At 32.5% G+C, this 12502-nt stretch overlaps 1 protein-coding gene across 3 annotated transcripts; it reads right to left on the bottom strand.

Moving 5' to 3' along the window:
* Positions 1-363: 363 nt before the first annotated feature.
* On the bottom strand, positions 364-11138 carry LOC145102222 (sister chromatid cohesion protein PDS5 homolog A-like). Of its 3 annotated transcripts, none has more exons than XM_079039595.1 (32): positions 10897-11138; positions 9635-10020; positions 9426-9552; positions 9106-9324; positions 8788-9004; positions 8511-8656; positions 8265-8410; positions 8010-8159; positions 7835-7883; positions 7554-7745; positions 7120-7302; positions 6848-7005; positions 6640-6766; positions 6405-6554; positions 6260-6319; positions 6030-6166; positions 5827-5944; positions 5608-5739; positions 5318-5487; positions 5024-5174; positions 3779-4873; positions 3564-3644; positions 2645-3223; positions 2477-2557; positions 2309-2388; positions 2167-2218; positions 1954-2040; positions 1599-1636; positions 1393-1452; positions 1135-1307; positions 765-1045; positions 364-683 (listed from the first exon to the last, which is right to left on the bottom strand). In XM_079039595.1, exons 1-32 carry the CDS (start codon positions 10987-10989, stop codon positions 639-641), a joined length of 5763 nt encoding a protein of 1920 aa, XP_078895721.1. In that variant the 5' UTR covers positions 10990-11138; the 3' UTR covers positions 364-638. The 3 variants fall into 3 exon arrangements, with proteins under 3 accessions (XP_078895721.1, XP_078895723.1, XP_078895722.1); XM_079039597.1 differs by having other exon boundaries at positions 765-1042; XM_079039596.1 differs by having other exon boundaries at positions 6640-6763.
* Between the last annotated feature and the right edge of the window lie 1364 nt (positions 11139-12502).

Here is a 12502-nt window from a genome sequence, read left to right as displayed (position 1 = left end):
ATATTTATATAGATCAAATCCAGAACGAATTTTCTAACACACCAATTCAAAGACGACATGATTATGATCCCTAATTCTACCATATCTTTAGAGAAAGGGGAAAAAAAGTAAGAAAAGAAAAGAAAGAAAAGCTTATGAAGTTTGAAGAAAAAGCAAAGAAAACTTATTATATTACAACTACGTCATGGCTCAACAGATATATGAAAAATAAAATGTAGGAAGCATATAAAAAACCCAATCCACACAGTTGCATGCACACTAGCCATTCTTTACTTTTGTCTAAAAATAAAATATGTTTGATGATATAACACCATAATGTGTGTACATAATAACATAACCAATTAAGCTAATTAATCTACCAACTACAATCAAACAATACAAGTTACATTTCACTTGTCAACTATTGCTGTTGCACTTAAAATTACAAAACCTACAAATAATAATCAACACAATTAATCATTCATTCATTCTACACATACACTTTCAACACAACACCTACCATGGTTTCAAAGGTTCTACATATCACACTTTTCACATGTAACCATTGAGTACCCATTTTATATTATTGGTGTAGTAACCATTTCATGTAAAATAGTTGTTTGTTTTCTCATCTCCCCTAACTGAACAAGATACACCACTTATTTGCCTTCACCAGATTTCCCAACTCGAGCCTTCCACACACCCTGCATTCACAAAAATTAATCAATATTCTAAAAATGGGTATAGGGGTATTTTGGGAATATGAGAAAAGATGGATTGATTACAAGAGGTTCGTCATCTGTGAATCCTGCCATGTCAGAATCATCATAAGTTGATGATTCTTTTCCATCTGGTGTTTGTACATCTGTTGACTCGCCACTTTCTTCTGAATCTGATCCATGTGTCTCACTAGGGGCAGAATCGTCATTTTTGGTTTCTTTCTGCACAGAACTAGGTTCGTTTTTATGAGAAGACATGGAATCGTTTGAGCTGCTCTCTGCATCTCCTGTTGTTTGGTTCTCCTTGGATCTTGACTTTTCTAACTTGTCTGAATTCTCTGCACCTGCTGAACAAGTAAAGAAACATATTTCACAAAAAGACCAAAATACCCTTGTTCCATATTTACTCAAGAAACATGGAGGATCCATGTCGTACCTTCAACTGCATCCAAATTGTCGATTTTAGATGATATGATATCAGGCATGGATGCATCAGGATCTTTGCTTCTGCGAATTTCCAAATATGCACTTCTTTGTGATACCCCTTTTTGCCCTTGGTTCAAATTCTGTCTTGGGGTTCTTTTGCCTCTTACCATAGATGATGGTGATCTACCATTACAACATATTTCCATAAATAAATTTTATAAAAAAAAAAAATTAATCAAATTATGTAAATATTATATATCCTACTCACATGTCAGTTGATTCCTTTGTTTGCTTGGAGCTACCCGATGACTTAAGCTTCTTAGAAGTTCTGGAAAATAGAAATGAAAAGGTTAAAAGACTTAAGAGCATGTGAAATCCTTAAATGTATGTTATTAACTAAAAATAAAATTAGTATTTGTTTTATTACAAGTTGAAATATGAGATCATGAGTTGAAGGTTCAAATAGTGACTTACCCTTCTTTAGGGGGTGGACTATATGTCATGAGCTTCCTCTGTAAATAGGGTGAGTGAAACATCATTAGAAATCAATCGTAGTGTTTGGTAGAATGGAATCAGGGAAGGAATGGAATGGAATGAAAAATGTTGTTTGTTTTAGCTGATGGAATGGAATAGACTGGTTTTGAAGGAATGTCATTCCTTTCATTTTGTTACTTTTCATATGAAAATTCATTTCTTTTCTACAAGCCAACCAAACAAGATAATGGAATGTCATGATTCATTCCATTACCTTGCGCTTATTCCATTACTATTTCCATTCCATTCCTTTCATCATTCCATTCCATCCAACCAAACAAACAAGGAATCATACCTCTGCAAGTTTGTGCCCACTCTTAACAAGTTTCCACCTTTCCTTATCCAAACATAGCACTTCAATATCTCCATCATCATATAATACCTTCAACATGATACGATTGTTAGATATGATGTGAAAGCACAAACATCAAACCATTTAAATCAACTATTTTGACCACGGATTAACAAGTCAAATGAGACAAATTAACTCAAAAACAAGGAATCTCACCACATGTTTGTTGTTTTCATGATCATAAGACTTCACTAAGCCCTCATAAAACCTGTAAATCATGCATTAATAACATTTCTTAAAGGAAAAAGTGATCACATTTTCATAAAACTTTTTATTAAAAATTGAAAAAGAAACTTACTCCTTGTCCATAGGCCACCAAACTTTGATGCGTCTTCCAATTAAGTCTTTGGTTTTAAATTCGGTTGCATCCGCAGTGCACTAAGAAGAACAAAAAAAATTAAAATTAAAATTGAACTTATAGTGAAAAGAAATAAAGATAAATAGTAGATTAAAAAGCAATTCTAACCTTTACTAATCGTGAAACCCTTCTTCGTTTTCGCTTCCTGAGATTCCCAGATTTCTGAATATCCACAGGCGTTTTAGGCTTCTGCATAAGAGAAATAAAAAAAATACAGGGTTCTCAAAACTCAAAAAGACGTAAATACCCTCCTCACCGAAAGTGAAAAAAGGTTACCTCCAAATCAACTTCATCAGTAATCATGGCCTCTTCTTTATGTATAACACCTCTATCCAAACTAACTTTATCGTCTGAATCACTGTGTCCATCATCATCTTCATCATCATCACCATCACCATCATCCATTTTATTACTGAAAGTGGGCCCACCCTTCATTCCACTGGTTATAAAAGATGACCTTTTATGCCCTTTTGCAGAAGTTGTTGACCTCCTACGCTTGGGTACAGGGACATTGGTTAGATCCTCAGGGATTCCTTTCCTTTTTAAATCTGCTTCTGTTTTAATTTCACCATGGCCATTGCTTGAATCAAATTTTGTTGTTGATACAGATACAGATACAGATACACCCAAATTATCTGAATTTATTTCTCTCAACATTCCCATGATATCAACATTATTATTTTCAGTTTCAACAGTGGGTTTGGGCTTGGGTTTGGGTGTGGACCCGTTTTTCACTTCCTTTCTTGACTTGGATCCTTTGGCTTTTAAACGTTTCAACACTTTTCCTAAAGGAATCTCGTTTCCATCTGTTTCACTATCCTTCATGATATCATCCTCATTGACTTTTGATGAAATCTGTTGAGAGATTTCAAGAATAATAATAATAATAAGTACATAAATGTTACCATCTTTTAGTATGTAAGCAATTACAACTTCTTCTGTAAATTTAATAACTTATAGCAAAAGAAAATTGGCAACATACTTTGAAATATCTATCCACTTATAGCATTGTACTCTCAATTTTTTTGAAAAATCTATCAAGTGGAAATTGAAATTACGTTGTATTTGGATGATATTGTTATAACTGGATAGATTGTTTAAAGTAGAATGCTATAATAAGAAAAAGAAAATGAAAGTATGCTGCTGTAATAAACAGATGGATTTAATCCAAAAGAAAAAGGCCATAAGAGCATACATTGCCATTAGCTTCCAAGATAAAGGACTCAAAGTGTGCAAAAACACTCTCATCAGCCAACCATGTCCGACCTTCTGTCACCTGTTGACATCATTAAATAATACCAACTGAATTTGTATAATTGTATGCATCAATATTTGCATAATAATCTGACAAAATCAACATTTCCTCTTTTAAACTACAAAAATAGGGAAAATAATCGTAGAAACACTCACCTCTGTGCTAACCTCTTCTTTTTTCTCGTCATCTTTGTTCTCATCTTCTTTTTTCTCATCTTTATTATCTTCTTCTATCTTCTCATCTTCTTTTGTCTTATCTTCTTTCTTCTCGTCTTCTATTTTCTTATGTTCTTTGTTCTCATCTTTTTTATCTTCTTCTATCTTCTGATCTTCTTTGTTAATGTTTTCTACTTTTTTCTCACCTTTATCATCTTCTTCCATCTTCTCATCTTCTTTGTTAATTTCTTCTTCCTTTTTCTCATCTTTGTTATCTTCTTCCATCTTCTCATCTTCTTTGTTAATTGCTTCTTCTTTTGTCTCATGTTTGCTACCTTCTTCCATCTTCTCGTCTTCTTTTTTCTCTTCTTCTTTGTTAATTACTTCTTCTTTTTTCTCATCTTTGCTATCTTCTTCCATTTTCTCATCTTCTTTGTTAATTGCTTCTTCTTTTGTTTCATGTTTGCTACCTTCTTCCATCTTCTCATCTTTGTTATCTTCTTCCATCTTCTCATCTTCTTTGCTAGTTTCCTCTTTTTTTTCATCTTCTTTGTTAATTTCTTCTTTTTTCTGCTCTTTGTTATCTACTTCCATCTTCTCATCTTTATTCTCTTCTTCTTTGTTACTTACCTCTTCTTTTGTCTCATCTTTATTATCTTCTTCCATCTTCTCATCTTCTTTGTTAATTGCTTCTTCTTTTTTCTCATCTTTGCTATCTTCTTCCATCTTCTCATCTTCTTTTTTCTCTTCTTCTAGGTTAACTTCTTCTTCTTTCTCATCTTTGTTCTCTTCTTCCATCTTCTCATCTTCTTTGTTAACTTCTTCTTCCTTTTTCTCATCTTTGTTATTTTCTTCAATCTTCTCATCTTCTTTTTTCTCAGCTTTGTTAATTTCTTCTATCGTCTCATCTTCTTTGTTAACCTCTTCTATCTCATCTTCTTTGTTCTCGTATTCTTTTTCCTCTTCCTTTTTCTTGTGTGGTGTATACAACTCATCAGGCAAAGTAAGAGGCACAACCGATTCATAAAGATCTTCATGTTTTTGAGCCAACCGTTTGATGATTATCAAGCAAAGATCACAGATTGCATACGAGTTCTGAAAATGCAAACAACTTTAGAAATCTAAAACGAAAATACAGATTTTTCAAGCATCTTTTTTTCTTGTTGGTGACTATTATTAGTATATCTATGTACATATTTTAGTTAACATATTGCTTTGAGTTACACAAATAAGAGGAAATTATACCTTTGACATGTTTGTATCTACAGCATCTTTTGAGAACTTGATAGTTCGAAGAACAGAAATTATCGAAATTACATCTTCCTGTTTTAGCCCTACTCCAGGCTTGCCATCTTCATTTCCTGCTGCTAATTTAGAAAAATATATATACAACTTCCTGTACAAAAAATAAAAGAAAAGAAAACCTTTTATCACTGTATCATCAAATTTTGAGTTTACTTAATTTCCAGCATGGTAAAGAATGCCATAGTTGCATTTACATGAATAGTTTAAAGAATCCCATTTGGAGCCCTAAATTACCTGAATATAGGTTCATATGCTTTGACATCTTTGCATTCATCAATGTTTGGACATGAAGGATGATGAGCAAGTGCATGGATCAAGTAGGGAAGAATGTACACTGAGGAATTCCCATTGGCCTTCTTCCATTGCTCACACATCTCAAGGATTTCACTAAGACTTTGATTTTCCTATCAAAGTTACAATTCCAGATATCAGTGAAAGATTCAAAGCAAGAAACAGCAATGTTCTTTCATCTATAAGAAACTTGAAATGGATTCATCAAAGGGTAACTTTTAAATTTTAAATACCTCTTCCCGAATAGGTTTCTGTGATCTGAAATCTAACAAGAAAGCACAAACATATTTGGGATCCAAACTCCTATTCTTTATGTACTGATGTACTTTTTTGAGAAATAGTTTCCTAACTTGAGGAAATCTAGCCTGCATGCATCATAAAAATAGGCAATCAATAAGCAATTCAGGAAGAAGACAAAAACAAACATAGCAATCTAAAGTGTTTTTGTTTACCTCTGATGTTCTCAAGGTGAGGTGAAATAGATCAACTGGAATCTTTTTATCCCAATGTTTTGACAGACGAATAATTGCCTTAGCTGAAGCTAGCTTCAAATGGGCCTTATCAACAGAACTTGTGGAAATGAAACAAAAAGGTAATAACATTAAAAATGTGTGCTTACATAACATGACAATGACATAAATATAACAAAAGATACCTTGATTCCACATCTTTTGAGATTTCTCCAAAAGAAAGTATATTATGGAGATCTTTTAACAGTTCATCAATACCAACACGAAGATGTGCATCTTTCACAGGAAGATAGCTTTTCACCAGCGTTTTAATGCCAAATATCTACAACAAACATTAGAAACTTCTATCTTTAATTAAAGGGTAAAATTGTCCATTATAAAACACTAAATATAGACTTTATTCCCAGTAAACAACCTTTAATGAACAAAGTCCGCTTTTGTTATCCCAAGATTTTTTCGCCTTATTTACTGGTTTCTGAACATCATGAAGCAAAATTCAACATTATTTTAAACATACCAAATAAGAAGATATAAGATAGCAAGTGGATTGTGTCTCATACATGATTGCAACTTAAGATATTTTTTCTAATAAATTCTTCGATTTTACTCTCTTGTGTTTCAAAAACCGGCATGGCAATCTGTGCTATACACCCCAAAGACTGTAGCACAGAGGGCAAATTCGTCCTTTTCTCTAGCCCATTCACTAGTCGCTGCACATCATTTGAGAAAAATCAAACACAAATAAATTAACAAAGACATAAATAAATGAAGTCAAACATGACATATCAAGTCAACCTTATATAGAACCGAAAGTGACTTGACCACATCATCTTTTGTTATAGCCACCAATGCATGTACAGCATACTTGGCCTGCTTCCTACTACCTTCTAAACATATTCTTTCAAGTATAAGGTCTAATCTACTGCATAAAAGAATAAACAACAAATCAGATAGATAATTTAAAAAATCATACAACAATTTATAATAAAGTCACTAGCAAAACCTCGATGAATCTCCCAATTGTTCACGAATTGTTTCACCAGTCTTTGCAAGAACATGCAAAACACCATCTTTGATTGCCTCATCATCATAATCTTCTAGAAGATGCACCAAATCTTCTTCTATCCCACTTAGCAGCAAAGGACTGAAGCTTGAAAGGATCTGAATATTCATCAGAAAGATATGTAAAGATGTTTACAAGAAGTAAAAAAAAAAAAAAAAAAAAAAAAAGAAAACAGGAAGTTATATGAAACAGCAGTAAATTGTAAGTTTTACCACAAGTAGATTCATGCAAGATTGAATTAACAATTTGTTCCCATCAGATTTCTGTTGTTCAGTCTCTAGAAGAAGATTTTTGACAAAGTCCTTGTCAAAGATTATGTATGAGCTTTTGATAAAAAGAGTGCTTAGAAGTTCATAAAGTGGATGCTTCTCATCAATTATCTTTAACAACTCATCCTGTGAAACAATAAATTTGTTACCAATTTATCAAATTCACAAGAAATAACAATGTACTTTCACTTATTTGTTTGTTATAGGCTTATTGCATCCTACTTTTGTCTCTTTTTATTACAGCATTGTAATTTCAATATCTTTTTCTTATTATAAAGATTCAAAGAAATCAAAGTAGGATGATATAATAAACAAATCAATGAAAATTCGTTGCTATTTCTTGCATTTTATATAATTATTTCAAGCTAGTTACTTACCCTAAGGCTCCTACTTTGAAGAGAACTAGTGTTGGGGTCCACTAATGTTGTCAAGATCTTCCATATGTTATCATCTTTTAACTGATTAAGAATCTGAAAATCTGCTTCTGCTTTTATGGGATCAGCTAAACAGTGGGACATGAAGCGGATACAAACTGTGGTTTTCTTCTGGAGCTCTGAAGCATCACTGTCCTGCAAATTCCAAAAGGGTATTTTTGACTTTTAGCAGCATACACTTTGCAAATTCCCCTGCCTCCTTTAGCAAGTTATGAATAACAAACCTTATATGTCTCCCTAATTGAAAGATACTTTCGCAACTCTAGTTGTAACCTGCAATCCAAGTGGAAATCACCTGAAAATTAGTGCAAAGATGTATTTTTAACAAACTAAAACAGGAAAGAAAAAAAGTAATCCCATTTGGAGTTACAAATATGCATAAATAAGGCATTCACAAACCTTTGTCTTTCCTCCAGTATCATCTCTAAAGCATTCACCTCAACTTTATCAAATTTTGAAAATAGTTTGACCCAGTTTTTGACCTTATCTTTGACCGAAAGCTCAACTGGGAAGAGGGATGAGGATAGAATGTGCTCAATTGTGTTTGGTCTGGAAATCAAAAAAATTCAGAGTTCAAATCTGTAATCTTGAAGAAGAAAATACTTCAATTCCATCCAAAAAAATATAAAACCATAACATATTACATAAACATACCCGAAATCTTTGTCAAAGAAACTTCTTAAAATTCTTCCAGGAATCCAATCATAGTCATGATTCACATTCAAACCACCAATTTTCTTCAAGCACCAAGTTCTATATATATCTGAAAGCCTCTCTAGGGTATAGTTTTTCACAAGAACCTACATCAAGAATATCGGTTAGGGTAAAGGCAGATATTACATAAATAGGAACACCCTAACATAGATGCTTGTGAGATAGAGAACAGAAAGGTGTTTTTACAGATTTGTCCTCAAGGTGCTCAGCTAGAAGCTTTATGGTTTCAGGTGAAATGGATGATAAATCCAGAGATGCTACATCTGAAATTACTGCAACCACTTGTTTGCGTATACTTTCATCATCATCTGACAACTTGTCACTTAGGGAAGCTAACATGTTCAACCAAAACAATATTAGAAAACATGGTTAAATGTGAAACATAGCAATGTAATAATTATCAAAGTACTTAGGTTTTTCTTGCATTTAGCCTTATGAGATATTAAATAACCTGAAGACTTACCAAGTAATTGAGGAGCTTCTGTTCTTAAAGGATCAGATAATAAACATAGCTTGGCATATTCAACAACTGACATCCGGACTTGAACAACTTTATCATTAAATTTCTTCAAAAACTCCAAAAAGATTGGATGAAATGTCTGAGGGATGGAAGATCCTTTGATAGAAAAAAGGTCTCCCACCAGTTTGACTGCCTTTAAACGAAGGTCTATTTTATCTGTCTATAAAATATAAACACCAACATTTAGCTTTACCTTTACTTGCAAAATAAATACTCTAACTTTAGCAAAGATATACAAAGCATTATGTGATTAGTGATTACCAGTAGCTCTCTTTTAAGGTTTGGGACAATTTTTGATAAGACCTGAGGGGCACAACGGTAAATATCATAGATAACTTCATGGTAATCAATTTGAGGATTCGAAGAACTGTTATCTCCTGACATTGATGATAAAATAAACTTCTTAATTCCAGGTTCAAGTATTCCAGCACTTTGCTTTATAACATTCATGGCAAGCATCCTTGCAGCTGCAGTTATATCCTATAATCAAGTTCAAAATTTTACCACTCAGATATCTTGTACTTTTGACTAGTCAAAGAATACATTAACAAATAAACAATAAAAGTATAAAAGAATCTTACTTTCTTATCACGGCCTAAAGTAGATAGAATAATGGATAAAAGATCCTCCTCAATTTCCTCACTTTCTTCCAAAAGAACAGCCATGATTGTTTCCATTGCTGTGATAACAGTTTCATGATGCTCATCACTGTATGTAATAAAACAGAAGTCAGGATATTATTGTGACACAATCATTCATTCCACTTATTATAGTAAGTTATACAACTGACCTGGCAACAGTGAAAAATGTTTTGAACATTTCGTTGATTAAATCATCACATTCAAGATCCAACATCACAACAAATGATCTATACTTAGCAACAGTGTCCAACACAATTACTCTTCTCTCAAAAGATGGATCTTTGGTATCTCTTAACCCATTGAAGGTGCTTACATACAAATGAAAGATGTCCTTTAAAACATCATCATCATATGGTGCTTCAGGAGCTGTAATTCTGGTAATCTCACAAGTACAAATTGCAACTAGAAGTGAAACTTCTTTGTCTTCATGCTTTAGCAATTCTGGCTTGACTATAGCATTCAGAAGAGGCTGCATAGAGTCCAATAATGCTTTTGGTGGTGATTGATCCAACTCAGAGAGAGATTCTGTGGCTTGCTGCAATTAGACCATATCAACCCATTGACATAAAATTAGTTAAGAATTACATGAATTCATTATAGAAAGATGTTAATCACAGGAAAAAGAAGATTTTACAACAAATTGAACTGCTAAAACTATAGAGAAATTTAGTGTAGCGCCTCTTTTTAGAGACAGATTAATCTTAATCCTTGGTTTTAACTTTTACAACGTTCTTGTATTTCTAGGGTTTGGGTTTTAGTAACACCAATTTAATACTATAGTTTGGTGCACCACTCTGCTTTTGATGCGCTTTGAATATTCATAGTAGAACTTATGTCCCGTTCAAATTGAGCCCTAATTCTAACCACTTGAAGAAGCCCTCTTATTGGGGAAAAACAAACGTTTTTTTTCTCAATAACAATTCACAATAATGAACTTAAAAAGCTCTAAAACCCAGAGGAAATCATATCATATCAGGAACCCATAAAGGAAAATCTGAAAATAGGAACTTTGAGGTGCAATTCACGAGTATAAATGATAAAGTAATTACTTTTTTAAACCAACTATAAAAATTGCCGGTTCCTTCAAGCTGAACCCTAACTTCAAAGCAAAATACATACAAGATTTGCAAAAAAAACACATGAACTTTCCCCAAGATGCAAAATTTATTCACCGAGTACTGAGCAATAAAGCTACTGAAACAAAGAAAAATCACTATCTGAAAACCGAAGAAAGTAAATTCCTTAAAAAATTGAAACACTGCAAGTGAAAAACGCAAGTTTATTACCAACCGAAATTCAAAATGATAAGGTAACTGAACTACAAAATGTAAAAACGAATAATTATACGAAGAACCCAGGATTAAGATTTTTCAGAAGTTCAAATTTGTGAGTGCAACGAGTGAGCAAGTACCGAAAGAAGTTTGATAAGATCATCTTTACTAGCGGGTGGGTTCTCGAGCTTGGATCCAACTTCCTTGAGCTGATTTTGAAGATTTTCAGCCATGTTTTTTTCTTCAGAACTCTGTTTGGCGTTTAAATTTGGTTTTTAAATCGCCATCTAGAAGACCTGTGAATGATGGAACGAAAAGGGGGGTTTCGAACCAGGATGCGAAACCAACGCACCTTTTAAGTCTTTAACTCGACTCTGCCTGAAGACTGAACTATGAAGTATGTGAATTTTTTAAACCCCGTTTTTTTGAGGACGACTTCAGAGCTATCTTGATAAATAATAAAATAATAAATAAAAAGAAAAAATTAGAAGAAAAAAAAAGTTTTATACAAAAATATTGATAATAGAAATATAGTATAATCATTATAATATGATTGTTATTAATATTATAAAGGTGGAAGTAAGTATAATAAAAGTACATAATGAACATATTTTTTGTCGAATGATGGATTTTTGAAGGAAGTGGACATTAAATTTCTACTGTTTGAACTTTGAAGGAAATTAATGAACCCCTATAAGAAAATAAAACGGAACAAAATGTAATACATGTCCGAATTAGTGATTTTGTTTGGATTTCAATAAATCAAATTCTTAGATTTATTGTTACGATCCCCACATGGGTCAAATGGAAGTTTGATCGGTGGCTTTTAAGCTTAGGTCTCCTTCTCTTTTAGGCTGGTTTTTAGGAGTGAGTTTTATATTTGGGTTTATGGCATTATACGGGCTTAGTATTAGGTGGGTTTGTATCATTTATCATCAGAGTCGGTTCTGAAGCTCTAACGTGTAACAACTTAAATTATATAAACTAACGTAATAATAATATCAACTTCACAAATCACAACAAATATGTTATCGTAATAAATAATTGATATCTTTTTATCTACAAGATTCTCTTATTTTGTGATTATCGGAGAGCATTTAAGATATTTAATTAATAATCAAAACATTTTTTAGTCTTCTTGGTTGATATATGTAACCTTAAAACAAAGTTAATGCTTTTTTAAACAATCAGACAGTCAAGAAAAACTCATTTTCAAATAAACATGTATAAATATCACGCAGTATAATACTTTATTTAGGAACACACAAACTTTAGAAACTAAAAGCATTCATCCCATTACACTATCATATTGACAAAATACATCATTAATTACACATTCCAGCTGTCTAGGGTGTCGAGTAGCTACTTTTTACATCCATATTTATGCACCAAAAAAGTTTCACTACATAGAGTCGTAGACAAGTAAGAGATAATCAAGCATGTCTTTAAAAAAAATTACACATATTATAGGAAGAAACAGCAAGAGCAAATCTCATGTCAACCAAACATATTATAGGAAGAAACAGCAAGAGCAAAACACATGTCAACCAATTTCTATATAAGAAGAAAAAAAAGGTTGAAAACATATTAATTAATGTCAATCCGAAGTACTTCCTTTGGTATCCATATTTTTGTATACAAGTTTTTGAATTATTGTTGTTGGGTCCTAGCCTTAATTATTGTGTTGGGTCCTAGCCTTAATGTTTTATTTGGGTGTTATGTTAAGGACTTAAATCAACTAACTTG

This window comes from Lactuca serriola, chromosome 4 (genome assembly GCF_051521515.1).
Source record: "Lactuca serriola cultivar US96UC23 chromosome 4, Lser_US96UC23_V15, whole genome shotgun sequence".
Classification (NCBI taxonomy): Eukaryota; Viridiplantae; Streptophyta; class Magnoliopsida; order Asterales; family Asteraceae; genus Lactuca; species Lactuca serriola.
The sequence above is the reverse complement of the archived record's forward strand: the minus strand, read 5'-3'. Positions and strand labels throughout refer to the sequence as shown.